This window comes from Apium graveolens, unplaced genomic scaffold (genome assembly GCF_009905375.1).
Source record: "Apium graveolens cultivar Ventura unplaced genomic scaffold, ASM990537v1 ctg8046, whole genome shotgun sequence".
NCBI classification, from domain to species: Eukaryota; Viridiplantae; Streptophyta; class Magnoliopsida; order Apiales; family Apiaceae; genus Apium; species Apium graveolens.
In genome coordinates this window covers 21,110-34,556 of record NW_027420843.1, presented here as the reverse complement: position 1 = coordinate 34,556, position 13,447 = coordinate 21,110, and the positions used below count along the sequence as shown (strand labels likewise).

The following is a 13,447-nucleotide window of genomic DNA, read 5'->3' as shown; positions in this document are numbered from 1 at the left end:
CATTAGTACATTACACACACATCGTCATCCTCATCAGCACAAAAGAGTCAAACCCCCCCTTCCCCTTCTTATAACAACAAACAAAACCAATCGCTTACTTTCCTCTCCTATACATACACATACACCTATACATACATATCACCCTTCTTGATTTGCCCTATTATTCTTCAATTCCTTAAAAACCCAGCATTTATTTCGCAAATCTTGACTGCCCTTTTGATTGTTTTTTGAAATTTTCACACCCCTTTTCTTTAATTTTCTCTAACTTTTAAAACCCTAGTTCACTTTTTTTTGGGGGAATTTTAAGTTACTGCTTAGTTCAGCATAAAGTTTGTGTCTTTTTGTGCAGATTCATGTCTTTTTGCTAAGTTTTGTGTTTTAAGGTATGTTTTGATTGGAATTTAGTAGAAAGATTGAATTTTGCTTCAGTTTTTGGGTTTTTTTAATCTGGGTTGTGTGAGATATGGTGTGTTTTTGTAGTTGATTGATTGTGTTTAGCTCTTGTTTGCTTTTAATTGAGTTTTCTTGATTAATTTTTTATGGGGTTTGAAGTTGAGTTTCAGTGTGTGTTTAAATGAACTTGTATGATTAAAGGAACCAACTTTAGCTGTGTTTATATCGAAAAGATTCGAACTTGCACTGATTGGATTAAGAAATGTTGATTCACTTATCGTGATACTTTATAGTACTGTACTTGGGTTTGAGGTGCATTTATTTGAAATCGATTATCTAGTTAGAATCTTTGTGATGGTATGAACAGTGATCCCTTAACATGAATGTGTCATCGTATGTTTATTATGAGTTAGTATTGAGCTTTAGGAGCTGTTTGCAACTATTTGAATGAATGTGTTCGTTCCAAATATTCAGGGGTCAATTCTTTGAATGTTATATGTGATTAACTATTGTAGATAATCTGGTTTTAATTGAATTACTTGCGATTTAAGGATCATAATGCTTCTAATCCTCTTAGGTGTTAGGTTAATTGACTTGTGGGATTAATATTATACTGATTCGCATTCTTGGTTCCCGAGTTGATATCGTTGCATTAGGCAACAAAAATTATTTATGTATTGCATTAATTACCAGTCATGTGCCTATTATTGCCCGATGTTATTTAATCTTTTGTAAAAAAATCGGATAAAGAACTTGGCCTTTTCGTGCAGTATTTATTGAAGGTGAGAGCTTCTGATTGATGTTGTATATATTAATGCAATGTTATTGCTAGATGAACGCATAGCTACAATTTAATTTCCATCTAAAACATTGTCATCTTGTTGTCGCATTTATTGTCGCATTTATTGTTAAGCTAAGACATGTTTCTAACAAAGCGAGTTTCTGTGTGGCATTAATTACCCATCAAACGTAAATTAGTGAGTTTAACTTCTAAAATCACGAAATTGGAGAAATGTTACGTAGTTTTTAATTTCATTGTGAACATGACATGTTACATAGTGCTTTGAAAGGGGAAGGAAGTTGAGAGAATTTGAGAACAAATAGTTTGGTATCAGAATCGTTTAAGAATCCTTGATTCATGTCCGAGTGTATGCATCTAACTGGTACTTGGTCAGAGTTCATTTACATCACCTTTGTCTACTTTAAAAAAGTTATTTTCTCAGACTCTGTGAATTTTATCAACGTAAGATTCCATATAATGTTAGTCCCGTGGTTCCTAGTTATTAAGAATTACACATTTCATCTGAAAGTCATTTTTCCATACTTTTTGAATTGGTTTTATCTTCAATAAGTGTAGCTATGGTTTTAATATATAATTTAGTATTTTGTAATAACTGTAACTTAAGTATTTTTGTTGCATTGTTGAAACATCATGTAATATATATTACCTTTTTACAGACACTTGTAACTACTCATGCCTGAATCTCTATTGAAACGTGCATTATAATTTAGCTGTATAGCTAAACAGGCTCTTCTGAATAAGCTCTTAATGTATGTCCTTTATTGAGATCCATCTTTTTTGCATGTGGAACAATTACATCCTTCATCGTCCTTTATGCAGTCTCATTCAAGTAGCAGTTCGTAGTTTTCCGATGCTGTAGGCAGTATGCAGGTGATAGCTTTTGGAAATGCAAAGGTATCATGCAACCAGCAGCACTAGTGCGGTGAATAACAATGCTATTGGCGGGAGATCGGCCAAGGATTCATCTCGGTCTGAGGCCTCTCCACTTACCTCGAACTTTCCTCTGAATTCAAGGTTAATATTTTCTTCACACTCTTGTTCAGGCCTGGAGGCTTTTTTTTTGTCTTGGTATGTATATTGTACATGTTCACTCATGGTCCTGTTACTCCTATAAGAGGAGACTATTTTGTTTGGAGCAATGCAGTTTGCTTAGTGTAGACTGTAGCTACACATGAACCAATGAATCTCCATTTGTGTTTTGTCTTTTGGAAGAAAAATAATAGTCGTAGAAAGCTTTTGTAAAACTTGATTTGTTCTGGCAGGCGGCAAATACAGGTTACTCCCTACAAACTAAGATGTGAGAAAGAATCGCTGAATTCACGGTAATTTTGGCAATTTGATAACTGATTTTCTTTTAACAGTCACTATTATTGAGAAAATCAGAGCCAATTATTATTTATCTCCTCTGTTCCTCTACCGCGATCTGCTCTCATAAGTAGCTCGGTTGAAAACTTATATCATAGAACTTAGATGCTAGACACATAATAGTTCTCCTATACATCTGAATAGTATTTTTTATTTTTCAGGCTCGGGCCACCTGACTTCAACCCACCAACTTTGAACTGTCCTGAGGAGACACTAACTAGGGAATATGTGCAATCTGGATACAGGGAGACTGTTGAGGGGCTTGAGGTATGCGAAAACGTAGATAATACATAATTTAGTACTTTTTATCTTAACAAATATCTTTTGTGTATTCATTTAATATTAAATTTTACACCCGAGGCTTGTATCACAACTGTTTTTAAACAAAGCGCTTATATAATGTATTGACAATATAATTGGTACGCACTTTTACTGATTCTTAATGTACACTATCCTAACATTTATGCTAGTTGTGGATTCAAGATTCTTAGATTTTTTGTAATAAGATTTGTATAACATGTGGAACATACATAGAAAATAGTATTTTGTAATTTTTTTTAATAGGTCTAATAAAAATTTTCAGTACCCATTGTGACACGGATTAGTTTCTATGTTCCTAAAGTAGTTGCGCCCATTTAGGTTTTGTAGGTACCCTCAGTTAAAGCATTTTTTAACTGTAATATTAATATAAAAGTTTGCTTTTATACAGGAAAGAAATATACAAAATTGAGACCAAAATATAGTTGAGAACATTGCAACCGTATCTGTAACATAAGATTGTATATTATTATTATAAACAATCATAAATTATTGTAGTTTTATGTACCCGATCTTTGTGTAGAGTTATCCATAAGCCCACAACTAATTTTGGGTTTTTCCTTTAATCAAGTTTTTGTAAAAGTTAACGACAAGATATTAAAATTTTTATTATCTTTTTCAATTAATTTTGATTTCTCAACACATATATATAACGGTTTACATGTACAATATCTATATAATCTTGTCTTGTGTTGTATTTATATCTCTTAAAACAGGAATCTAGAGAGATCTCATTATCACAGGCTCAAGCTTTTTCCAGACCTCTAGTTCTGAAGTGCAAAGAGGTAGGCATATTGAGTTCTGTAGCTAGGGAGGCCATCTTTAATTTTACTAATTTCATTTTAATATGCTGGTTTGCAGTCAATCAGAAAATATCACAGGGCTATAAATGAAGCTCGTGCACGGAAGCGCAAGGTGATGTGATTTTCCTTCTTTGTTAATGTTCGTAAAGGCAATACTTCTTTTTGCAACTTTGTTAATGTTCTGCAACAAAGCATGTCATGGTCTACTCTCTCGAATGTTGCCTCTTGCTTTTGTCACTTTTGTATTTTCATTTTATTATCCTTATAGTTATTTTGAATTTGACGATGAACCTTCCATTATATATTCAATGTTACAGGAGGGTCAAGTTTATGGAGTTCCACTTTCTGGTAATTTATTGACTAAACCGGGTACTTTTGTGGAACAAAAGCCATGTGGGGAGGACTTCAGGAAAAAATGGATGGAGGTCAGATTTTATTTTAGAGTAGGCGACGTGTAATTGTTTGTCTGATTGTTTTGTCTTGAATAGATTAATATTTTGAGGTAATTAGTATATGATGCGTTGTTAGGTCAGGTGACCTTGGTTATGGCCATAAAAGTACCATGCATTAAGGAAGCACCAGCACAAGGGAATAAGTTAGTGTTTTTGTGACTCATAAATGTAGCACATCTATAATAAAGTTATGATTAGCCTGAAGCAACACTTTTAGATCTATATCTATAGATCTTGATCCCCTTGGAAGTTAGTAAGTCCGCAAAGATCGGTACACATTATGCTTGCTTTTTTAGAAGGACGTATGTTCTCATAGGCATTTTTGTGGTGGCACTATAGGTAGTAAGTAGGTGCTTATCGGGGAATAATACATGAGATGCAGATATTGCTACCTGAAATCCATTCCTAATCAATCTTATGTTGGATATTTTGTGATCTTGGTCATTTTTAGAATGTTGTGATTATTAGCTGCTTGTAGTGTGCATGAAGGTTTTTGAGCTTAGGTTGTATTAAATTTGGATATGCTTATATGTGATTAAGACCTTATGTATGCTAAGATTATTTAGTTCCAATATACTAGACATAGATGTTGGTTTTTAGTGTATTCTGGTGTTTTATTTGCAGGGTTTATCTCAGCCACGTAAACAATTGCGTTCCCTGGCTGATCATGTCCCTCATGGCTATAAGAAGACAACCCTTTTTGAAGTCCTTATTCGAAATAATGTTCCTATACTGCGGGCAACTTGGTTTATCAAAGTAACCTATCTTAATCAAGTATGTATGCATTGGCTCCTCGCACTGTAGTTGGATTACTTTTGTTTTTCTACCTTAACTGCCTGTCTCGTGCACACGACGTTAAAGTGTTCATTCTATCGCTATGTCTCTATGAAAATTCAAAATAAGGGCAAGGCTGTCTACATTTTCCAGACCCTGTTAGTGTGGGAACCTTGTGTAGTGGGTACAACTTTTTTTTAGTGTTCTTTTAGCCTTGCATGTTAACAAATTAAAATTCATCTTGCAGATTCGTCCTGGATCATCCAGTACTCCTGAAAAGACTCAGTATACCCGCTCCGAGCAGTGGACAAAAGATGTGATTGATTACTTGCAGCACCTTCTAGATGAATTCGTCTTAAGAAATAAATCGCTTCCTATTGTAAATGTCAGGGACCGTTCATCACAAATTTCTTCTGGGTCGATGCATCACAAAAACGGGAAAATATCATCTACTGTTGATAGCGAGGATCCTTCCTTTCAGCTTAAATGGTGGTATGTTGTGCGGATTTTACAATGGCACTACACAGAGAAGTTGCTTGTTCCTTCTCTCATCGTTGATTGGATTCTTAAACAACTGCAGGTATAGCCTGTCTACCCAAACTTTTTTAACCCATCCCTTTTGTAAGATAACTGGGTAGCTTTTTTCTATCTTTCTAATTAGCATTTATCTAGGAACTAAGCTTTTCTCTTTTGTTTGTACTTCACCACTGTTATTCTTTTTCAGGAAAAAGAATCGCTTGGGATCTTGCAGCTGTTACTGCCCATCTTATATGCTGTCTTAGAAACGCTGGTCTTATCTCAGTCATATGTTCGCAAATTAGTAGGAGTAGCTGTTCGTTTCATCCGTGAACCTGCTACACGTGGTTCTGATCTTGTGGAGAACTCACAGAGGGCATACACTGCCTCTGCTCTGGTTGAAATGCTTCGCTATTTACTAATTGCTGTGCCTGATACTTTTGTTGCTTTGGATTGCTTTCCTCTGCCTTCTTCCGTAGTATCTCATGTAGTAAACGATGGGGGCACCCTTACAAAGTTGTCTGAGGATTCAGGGAGAGTAAGAAATGGTCCAATGGAATCTTCTTCTGTGGGTAGAGACAGTGGGCTTGAGGTTCAGGGTCAGCCATTGTCCATTAATTGTGTTGTTTCGTCAATCCAGAAACGGGCAACTAATCTTGCTCGGGCTGCAAGACCTAGCCATCCTGGTCATAATGTGGCTAAAGCTGTACAAGCATTGGACAAAGCCCTGATAAAGGGTGATGTCACAGTTGCATATAAATTTCTCTTTGAAAAGGGATATGATGGTGCTGCTGATACCAGGTGGATAACTGAAGTTAGCCCATGCTTGCTATCATCACTAAAGTGGATTGGCACAATTAATTTGTCATTTCTTTGCTCTGTGTTTTTCATTTGTGAGTGGGCAACGTGTGATTTTAGGGATGTACGGACCGGCCCAATTAATGGACTAAAATTTACTGGAGGGAGGGATTTTTCTCAAGTATATATTGCACTGCGACTTTTGAAGCTGACAAGACAAAACATACAAAGTTCAGTGCGAGGCAAGACCGATTACATCTCAGAAATTGATGACCCTATGGGAGGCACTGGTCATATGACTAATTTCTTTGAAAAAAGATCTTCTAGAAATATTTCTGGGCTAAAAAGGAAATTAAAGAGTCTAGAAGGGAAAAGGAAGGATTTGTCGGAAGTTTTTCATAGCCCTGGTCCTTTGCATGATATTATAGTATGTTGGATAGATCAACATGAGTCACAAAATGGAGAAGGTTTCAAGCGCCTACAACTACTTATAATTGAGTTAACCCGTTCTGGGATTTTCTACCCACAAGCATATGTGAGGCAGCTTATAGTTAGTGGAATTATGGATGAACCTGGTGCTGATATGGGCAGAAGGATGAGACACTATAAAATCATAAAGCAGCTTCCTGGCCCCTATATTTGTGATGCTCTTGAAGAAGCACAAGTTGTTGAAGAGGATCTGATGGCAGAAGCCATGCATGTGTACTCTAATGAACGTCGATTTGTCCTTTCGGGGCTAATTGGTAATCACAGAAGTAATTACGAGAAAAATAATTCATCTCGGAAACGAAAGAAATGTCTAAATTATGGCCTAGATACTTCTTCGTTTTCAGCTGCTGATCAGCATACAAAAGAATCAGCTTCAAATTTTTCATCTGGGAAAATTACCAACAGTGTTGCTCACTTGGAAGAATTGAAGGTTGCTATCTCAACGTTGTTGCAGTTTCCAAGTTTGTCTTCTACAAGTGTAGATGCAGGGCTTGTTGATATGCAGGGGACGAATAAGAAGTCTGTTGGGTCAGTAATCCCTATGAATGACAGTGGGGAAGGAACACCTGGATGTGAAGAATGTAAAAGGGTTAAGAGACAAAAGTTAAGTGAGGAGAAGTATCTGTCAGGAAATTCACCTAATTCATTAGATGATGAAGACTTGTGGTGGATGAAAGAAGGTTCCAAGTCATCGGAGTCTATTAGAACGGACCCCCCAGTTAAGCCATCCAAACAGGCCTCACGGGGTAGGCAAAAGATTGTGCGTAAAACTCAAAGTTTAGCCCAATTAGCATCTGCTAGAATCGAAGGTAGTCTTGGAGCATCAATTAGTCACCTTTGTGATAGTAGGATAAGCTGTCCTCACCATAGATCTGGTAATGACGTGGATGCTTCTAAATCGCTCGGGATTGGGATACCTGCTGGGAATATCGTCTCTATTGGAAAAGCTTTAAAGCAGCTCCGATTTGTAGAGAAGAGGGTTATCTCTGTGTGGTTGATGGCCACTGCAAGGAAGCTTGTTGAAGAGGCTGAGAAGGATGTTGTCAAGGTTGGTCAATACACTAGACAGGTACCTCCTGCTGATGATCGTGTATCTGTACGATGGAAGCTCGGAGAAGAGGATTTGTCTGCTATAATGCATTTAATGGACATATGTTATGACCAAGTTTCGGGAGTCAGGTTTCTGCTTATGCTATTGGCTAAGGTTAGCCACATTGCTTCACTACATGGAGGAAGAAACAGTTTCATGTCGCCAAGGAATGCGGAAAATAATGTCTGTGCTGTGGGGGAGACATATCTTATATCAATTCTGCGGAGGTCTGCTCACAAACCTTATCATCTGCCCTGTCACTTTAGTCTTTTCTGTGGTGACTTTTTTATTTTTTGTTTGTAGAGGTATTGTCATTTATGTATTAGGGTTTTAGTTGCAACATAATATCAGTATGAAATTGATGAAACATGGGTCAGTTAATTAGATTAGGACTGAAGGCTATATTGGAAATTTTTCTCTAGGCTTATATAAATTGTTCTTCATCACTTAATTGCATTTTTGAAGCGAAGCTTAGGCATGCTAATGATAAATTATTTGCTTATTTGTTTTACTATTCTGGAATTTTTTGTGAACTTGTAGGTATGAAAATATGCTTGCTGCAACTGATCTTCTACCTGAAACGCTGTCAGCCTTGATTAATCGTGCTACAGTGGTTTTGGCTTCAAATGGAAGGGTTTCTGGTTCACCGTCCTTTGTTTATGCTTGCTATTTGCTGAAGAAATATAGGAATGTGAAAAGTATCACTGAATGGGAAAAAAATCTGAAAGCAACTGGTGACAAGAGACTTATTTCTGAACTTGAGTCTGGCAGATCATCTGATGGTGAATATGGATTTCCTTTGGGAGTTCCAGCTGGAGTTGAAGATGTGGATGACTTTCTACGTCAAAAAATTACCGGTGTCCGAGCATCTAGACTCGGTTTGAGCATGAAAGATATAGTGCAAAGACATGTTGATGAAGCGTACCAATATTATGGCAGAGAGAGCAAACTCAATCCTGGCGGTACCTTTAAGGACCATCCTTCTTTAGAGAAAGTAGATGATGGCCATCAGATAGCTCAACAGACTGTAATGGGACTAATGGAATGCATAAGGCAAACTGGTGGGGCAGCTCAAGAAGGTGACCCTACTTTGGTTTCCTCAGCTGTTTCTGCCATTGTTAACAACATTGGGCAAGTTATAGCTAAGATGCCTGATTTAACAGCTAGCGGAAATTCTCAGTCCACAAGTTCTTCATTAAGCTTTGCTCGTCGGACTTTACGCATTCATTTAAATTGTCTGGCATTACTTAAGGAAGCACTTGGTGAGCGTCAAAGTCGCGTCTTTGAGATTGCTCTTGCAACAGAAGCTTCCTCAGCCATTGCCCAAATGTTTGCTCCTGGAAAGAATCCTCGTGGTCAATTTCATATGTCGCCTGAATCACAAGATTTCAATTCAAACATATCTAATGATACAATGAACAATACCAAGCCTGTTCTTGGTAGGGCTGCAAAATCTACAGCCGCTGTTACTGCACTTGTGGTTGGAGCAGTTCTGCAGGGCATCGCTACCTTGGAGAGAATGGTAACAGTTTTCAGACTAAAGGAGGGCTTGGATGTAGTAAATTATGTAAGGAGTATGAGGTCCAACTCTAATGGGAACTCGCGTTCTGTAGGGGCTTTGAAGGTCGAAAACTTGATTGAAGTTTCTGTTCACTGGTTTAGGGTCCTTGTTGGGAACTGCAGAACTGTTTGTGATGGATTCCTTGTTGAGCTTCTAGGTGAAGCTTCTGTATTAGCTTTGTCGAGAATGCAGAGAATGCTTCCTCTGAGCTTAGTGTTTCCACCTGCTTATTCCATATTTGCATTTGTAGTATGGAGGCCATTCATTCTAAAATTTAACACTATTGCCCGAGAAGATCTCCCTCAGTTGCATCACTCCTTAAATTTGGCAATTAATGATGTCATCAAACACCTGCCTTTTCGTGATATATGTTTAAGAGATACTACTGGTTTTTATGACAATGTGTCTGCAGATCGTACTGATTCCGAATTCGCAACCATGCTAGAATTGGGTGGGTCCCATGTGCATTCGAAAGCCTTGGCATTTGTCCCTCTCCGAGCAAGACTCTTTTTGAATACCATGATTGACTGTAAATTGCCACCACATGTTGCACAGGATGATAGGAGTCGGGTTCTTGGGCACAGCGAGTCTAAACTTCATTATGCAGAAAATGAAGCAAAAATTCTGGATAGACTGGTCCATGTTCTGGATACTCTACAGCCTGCCAAATTTCACTGGCAGTGGGTGGAGCTTAGACTTCTTTTGAATGAGCAAGCTCTAGTTGAAAAGCTTGAATCTGATACGTCCTTAGTAGAGGCTATCCAATCTTTATATCCGGATCATGACAAAGTCACTGCTTTTGAGAATGAGAATAATTTTATTGAAATCATCCTTACAAGGTTGCTGGTAAGACCTGATGCCGCCCCCCTTTATTCGGAGGTGGTACATCTTTTTGGGAGGTCACTTGAGGAGTCAATGCTTTTGCAAACTAAATGGTTTCTTAATGGTCCCGATGTTTTGTTCGGAAGAAAATCTATTAGGCAAAGGCTTATTAATATTGCTGAAAGTAGAGGCCTGTCAACCAAGGTTCAGTTCTGGAGGCCATGGGGATGGTGCAATTCTAGTTATAATCTTGCTAAAAATAAGATTGAGAAAGGGAAGTTTGATGTATTCTCTTTTGAAGAAGGTGAGGTAGTTGATGAAGGTGTTGATTCCAACCGTAACAGCAAGGGGCCTTTGAAAATGTTAGATGTGAAAACTAACATTGTCTGCCAGCAACATGAAACTGAAAGAGCTCTAACTGAATTAGTTGTCCCGTGCATTGATCAAAGTTCTGATGACTCTCGCAACACTTTTGCTAGTGATTTAATTAAGCAGATGAATACTATTGACCAGCAAATAAGCGCAGTTACTCGTGGATCAAGTAAGCAACCAGGAACAGTTGCTTCTGGGGTTGAGGTATCTTCAGTGAAAGGCAATACCCGCAAGGGTGCAAGAGGTGGCAGTCCTGGGATAGCAAGAAGAGCTGCAGTACCAGTTGAAACTGTGCTTCCTTCCTCTTTTGCTTTACGAGCTTCCATGTCGCTGCGTTTGCAGTTCCTCCTTAGATTGCTTCCTCTTGTCTGTGCAGATAGGTATTTTATGCACTGTATTCTCGTTCTAGTCTGATTTGTAGGATAACTATATGTTTTGTATGCTGCTTTCCTGCTAGACTATTTGTGCTTTATAGTTGGTTTCAAGTGAAGGCCTTACTCTTGCTTAATTTTTCTTTCACCACACGTATTCAAATATTGGTGTGCTGATCGTGTAGCATCTATGTTTACTTATCTACTTGTTATCAGGGCACCATCTGGTCGTAATATGAGGTACATGCTTGCCTCTGTGATTCTCCATCTCCTAGGTAGTAGAGTTGTGTACGAGGATCTAGATCAATCCAATGTAGCATTGAATTCGTTATCGAAGAGGGACGTTGAGTTGGTGCTGGACGCTTCCTCTGCTGCCTCTGTAGATTTATCTGGTGAGAATCTCTTTGATCGGTTGTTATCGGTGCTGCACGTATTATTGAGCAGCTCCCAGCCAAGTTGGTTAAAGTTGAAATCCAACTCGAAATCGGCCACTGAATCTCTTAGGAGCTGCACTGTTTTTGACCGGGATGTGGCAGAGAGCATGCAGGTATGATACTTGTCAACCTATAGTTATTTAGTTATAGTAGTATTATTAGTCAGGATATTGCTTGGTGATGGCGATCACTCTCCTTATTCTGTTGTTATTATTACTTCAAGGGGAGGATAAAAACAGTGACTTGCCTTTTCATTGTAGTGGTACGTTTTCTGACGATATTTATATGGCGTGGTACCTGCGTGTCGTCGCCAATTCTATAGAACTCGAGGGAGGAAGATGATTAATACCTTTTTACTGTGCTTTCTAAAGAAATAAACTTAATAAAATCTGATGTCTATCAGGTCCTCTCCCATGCTCAATTAGTGTCACGTGGAACCCAGCAGGCTTGACTTTAGTTACTAGTATCATATAGATTTGACCGTCGTTGACATCTGTATCATTGTATGATATCAATACGCTTTTCAAATGCTTTTTAAGTCCTTAGCTAGCGAGGAAAGCTTTTAACTTTTTTTAAACTTTATATATATATAGATAAAACAGTTGAGAGCTTCTCTACGGAAACATTTACCTACATTTTCGCTTCTATTTGCCTCATTCTTGGTTTGTTTTCAATGTTGGGTCCTACATATATATAAATATATGGTAATCCATTCACTCATTTTTTGTTCTTAAGATAATTAAATGCTCCATTGTATCTTACATATTTTCCGTGGATGCAGAATGACTTAAATAATATGACATTGCCCGACACAATCCGTTGGCGTATTCAAACTGCGATGCCAGTTCTTTTCTCTTCTTTTCGGTTCTCTATATCGTGCCAAATGCCAGCTGTCTCTGCTTCTGCACTTTCTGCTCTACAACCCAGCACCTTAATTTCAGGACTTCATCCTGGAAATATAACCCCGACCCAGAGAAACCCAGTTGCTTCAGCACGGAGCGCCACTCACGGAGCAGGAAAAAACAAGCCTTCTGCATTGCAACAGGACCTGGGTATGGAAATGGATCCCTGGACTCTGTTGGAAGAAGGAACAGAATGTGGCCCATCTTCAAACAACACTGCTATAATTGGTGGCAGTGACCAAGTAAAGGCGTCCTCCTGGCTAAAAGGAGCTGTTAGGGTGAGACGGATGGACCTCACGTACATTGGTTCAGTGGATGAGGACAGCTGATACAAGATTTAACTTTATTCTTGATTTATTAGTCCTTTAGCCGGGCTTCACATCTCTACATGCAGATACTTGCTTTTGTTGGCTGACAAAGGGAAAGGAACCTGGGAAGAGCATTTGACGCTGTAACTAAACCTGATGATTTCTTTCATAGCGCCACAATCTGCATCTTGGACCTTGCTCGATTACTAACCCCAGATCAATCTTTGGATGTGGCATTTCTAGGTGCACGTCAAAGGGTTGTAACTTTGTATATAGGGAGGTAATCGTCTCCCTTTCATTTAGCTGAGCCAAGTATCTCCGTATGAGCTGTTGTTTTATTGTCATTATTATCTAGGTACATTCCTACCAGTTAGGCCTGGAAATATCTCTCCATATAGGACAAGTTCATCCATAAATATAGAATTTGCGTTTTTGAGATGGCTAAAGTGCAAGTTTGCTGGGTTCAGTTGTTACTTCTAATTGAAATCTGTACTAGTTTTAATCTCGGAAATTTGTTTCAGTAGAAAAAGATTAGAATAGCTGTGTTATACTCCCCCTTGTAAGATACTAATTGATCAGTAATATAGGGTTGGCTTCTTCCGCTTATTATTGATCATTTTTTTGCTACTTATCTCGATATCAGAAAGTATATACGCCTGAAAGCAAGTTCAGCTATCGTAACTGGAGCTCGTCATGGGGTTCTTTTGCTAGAAACATTTTAGCTACTACTTGTATCATTATTTATACAGCTATTATTTGATAAAATAATGAAAATATCTGTCGCACTTCTTGAAAGTAACTTTTCCCGGTTTCTTCATTTTTTCTTAGTTGTAGGTCCTGGTAAACGTAACCTCGTAAAAGAGTGTGTCATAGAAGA

At 38.1% G+C, this 13,447-nt stretch overlaps 1 protein-coding gene across 1 annotated transcript; it reads left to right on the top strand.

Annotated features, from left to right (window-relative positions):
- The first annotated feature begins 10 nt into the window (after nt 1-10).
- On the top strand, nt 11-13,176 carry LOC141704589 (mediator of RNA polymerase II transcription subunit 12). The gene is made up of 13 exons (XM_074507810.1): nt 11-383; nt 2,015-2,209; nt 2,458-2,517; nt 2,722-2,827; nt 3,595-3,663; nt 3,740-3,793; nt 3,999-4,106; nt 4,758-4,907; nt 5,155-5,487; nt 5,632-8,027; nt 8,341-10,935; nt 11,143-11,473; nt 12,142-13,176. Exons 2-13 carry the CDS (start codon nt 2,082-2,084, stop codon nt 12,589-12,591), a joined length of 6,780 nt encoding a protein of 2,259 aa, XP_074363911.1. The 5' UTR covers nt 11-383; nt 2,015-2,081; the 3' UTR covers nt 12,592-13,176.
- The last annotated feature ends 271 nt before the right edge of the window (nt 13,177-13,447 follow it).